Below are 2,817 nucleotides of genomic sequence, written 5' to 3' on the forward strand. Positions count from 1 at the left end.
TCTACTTGTCTTTTCTGCACATCTGTTGAGCCCAATATAACTGCTGACTAATTTAGCCCAATAATAGCTCCACCTTTTAACAGTTAATATTTATATGTTGTGTGGTAAGTTTTAGGACAGGCACTGACATTTATACCATATACTGCAACATTTACACATAAAATTAAGACAATTTTGCATATTTGTAAGATAATTTTATTAGTCTATGTACAACAATGCCTTTCAGCTCGTTCTGATGACTTCCAGGAAAACTTGCCCAGTGGCCTGACACACAACGGGATGATCTACAAAGAAAACAGATAATGATGTTTACAACAATAGATACATTTACCAATACACACAATCGTAAACCTTCGACAACCCCCTTGCCATTTTGGGTGAGCACTCATGTAGAAACCTGGCTGGATGCTACAGAACAGGTATGTAACAGGGCTCCCTCTATTAGAGGTTTGGTTGAATTGGGACCACAACATCATGACATCCCAGAACCGCCCGCTCACCACTGATCGGAAATGTACTTCTCTGCTACCTCGTACCTACAGTGAGGCTTGCACCTAGTTCACAACATTACACCCAATCAATTCTGACCTCACTAGTGCAACAACAACAGGCCAATGGGAAGGCTGAACTGCACGGGTGAAATTGCCCATTCAGCAGTTCAGAAGCCAAATTGTGCCAACAGTCAGAACCCCGTTACACCTGACATTAATGTGTGTCCCAGGTTATCGAGGTGTAAACACATACAAGACACACAGAAGATTTGATTTCCCACACCACCTCCGGAGGCGATCGCAGAGGTTTTGGCCACATTAACAACAAAGTGTTAATGCAACACATTTCCAATCCACATATAGCAGCTATGGAAATAAAACTAATCAAACACGTGGCAGAAAAAGGAACTATCAGCATACTAGTGGATGTTTAACTGATAGGATGAGGTATTAACTGGAGGATTAATACCTCAGATGGATAGAAATATTAAAAAGGGAAAGTGATGTGCGAGGCAAGCCTTCATTTTTGCAAGGGAAACATGAATCCAATTTCAGAGTGCATACCAGAGATTCATAACCCTAACCCTATGTCAGGTAAATCATAACTAGACACAATCAGCATAATAGATGCATGTCAATGCCAGGTGTAACGGAGGCCGCAGATTTAGGTTTTGAAATTTAAAAAGCTTTTGATGCAAGTGAGTTGGTCCATATACTGAGCTATTCATAAATGGTATATGGTGATTTAATTAAAAATTTAGTGGTAAATTGTTTTTATGTTGCATAACACTAGATGGTTATGCAATAAGACTGAAATTGCTCTATTCTGTCAGAACAAATTGTGATTGCCAGAATTTACTGTGTGCCATACATCACTGTAGTCTCTCAGACCTCTGTGCATACTGGTAAGACATCTATTTACAATATGTATTGGTAATGGAGGATGTACCAGTATTCATTTGAGTGGAGCACGTTGCAGATGTTACCTCATTCCTCATCATCTGGTGGGATCCCGAGCTCCTCATCTGTCCATTCGGAGGCAACAGGCCATGGGAAGTGACCCTGGAAAAGAAAGACGAGAGAATGTTACCATACAGCAATGTCCCCATTTGCACCTGGAATTAAAATCCCAGGTCATATACATGAATCATGCTTCTGTCAAGTCTGGGCAACAAGACATATTCAATCACCAGTGTAAATACACACTGAAAGTATCAAGATCTGATTTTTGCAGCTACCGCTATAGTGACAGGCTTTACCAGATATTAAAATCCCAGTATAGACAGAATAGAATATGAACCAATATTCTTGCAAGGTAAGCAAGTCAAAGTAAAATAAAGGGTGTAAATATACCTTGGGTTTAATTACACTCATTCTTCATACATCTACCTGCATTTTAGCCAATTGTACATGGAGCTGGAACTGACTATGGGAGTAATATCTGTTTATTTGCAGGTCCACTTACCAGCACTGCGTCGGGATCATGCCAGCAGTGCCAAAGGATCCAAAACCACATGGCACCACTAAGAAGCTCTGACTGAAACTTCTGACTCTTCGTTAGTTGGGGGTATTGCCTGTACTGTGGCTCAATGTGCGGCCCACCACCAGCCCTGATATGAAAAACACATTTAAATCAGGATTAGAACATATGGAATACAGACTAACAAAGGTGAAATTCATTCACATGTGACAGTCTAAGCTGTATGAACTTGCAGCTGTAAATTATATTTAAGCTGAAGAGCTAAGACAGCTAGCTTAGGTGCTAACTTAGGCTCGCTGGCTTCACATTACTCACTTTCTGGTCATTATCCTCTGAGGACCCCGTCTTACAAGCTGTGTCCCAGCTCGAAGGACTCCCAGCGTCCTCCCTAAAGAAGACATGGCTGCTTATTTGGCGAACTAACGTTATATTCTTCTTTTAGACGTTGTTATTGTGAGAACTAACGCACTGGCCGTCGAGATGTCACCTTCCCCTTGTCAATAAACGACATCCCAACAACGACAGCTGTGATTGGACAATCAGTGATGACCGTCGGTATTCCTCTGTGCTGATTGGTTGCGATGGACGGCATAGAAACTACATTTGTGAGAAACTACGCCCCCTTCTGATCAGTTTATGGAACTGCTTGGACTAAATTTTCCTGTTGGTTGTCAGAACTGTAGACGTTTTTCGGTTATTCCTGACAAATTAAAACCAAAATATAACCAATAGTAGCTGCCTCAGATTACACACTAGATTTCGTTTTAAAGAGGCCCACATATTTAGCCTCATCACTAAAGTTGTGTCAAAGAACCCTGGTCCTTTCTATGGAACACTATGGCATCT

General features: G+C 41.1%; 1 protein-coding gene across 2 annotated transcripts; it reads right to left on the reverse strand.

Moving 5' to 3' along the window:
* Positions 1–172: 172 nt before the first annotated feature.
* On the reverse strand, positions 173–2,494 carry ndufb2 (NADH:ubiquinone oxidoreductase subunit B2). Of its 2 annotated transcripts, none has more exons than XM_071905755.2 (4): positions 2,287–2,494; positions 1,957–2,101; positions 1,478–1,553; positions 173–284 (listed from the first exon to the last, which is right to left on the reverse strand). In XM_071905755.2, the coding sequence occupies exons 1-3, from the start codon at positions 2,370–2,372 to the stop codon at positions 1,479–1,481; spliced, it is 306 nt and encodes a 101-aa protein (XP_071761856.1). In that variant the 5' UTR covers positions 2,373–2,494; the 3' UTR covers positions 173–284; position 1,478. The 2 variants fall into 2 exon arrangements, with proteins under 2 accessions (XP_071761856.1, XP_078138217.1); XM_078282091.1 differs by having other exon boundaries at positions 1,441–1,553.
* Between the last annotated feature and the right edge of the window lie 323 nt (positions 2,495–2,817).

This window comes from Centroberyx gerrardi, chromosome 24 (genome assembly GCF_048128805.1).
Source record: "Centroberyx gerrardi isolate f3 chromosome 24, fCenGer3.hap1.cur.20231027, whole genome shotgun sequence".
NCBI classification, from domain to species: Eukaryota; Metazoa; Chordata; class Actinopteri; order Beryciformes; family Berycidae; genus Centroberyx; species Centroberyx gerrardi.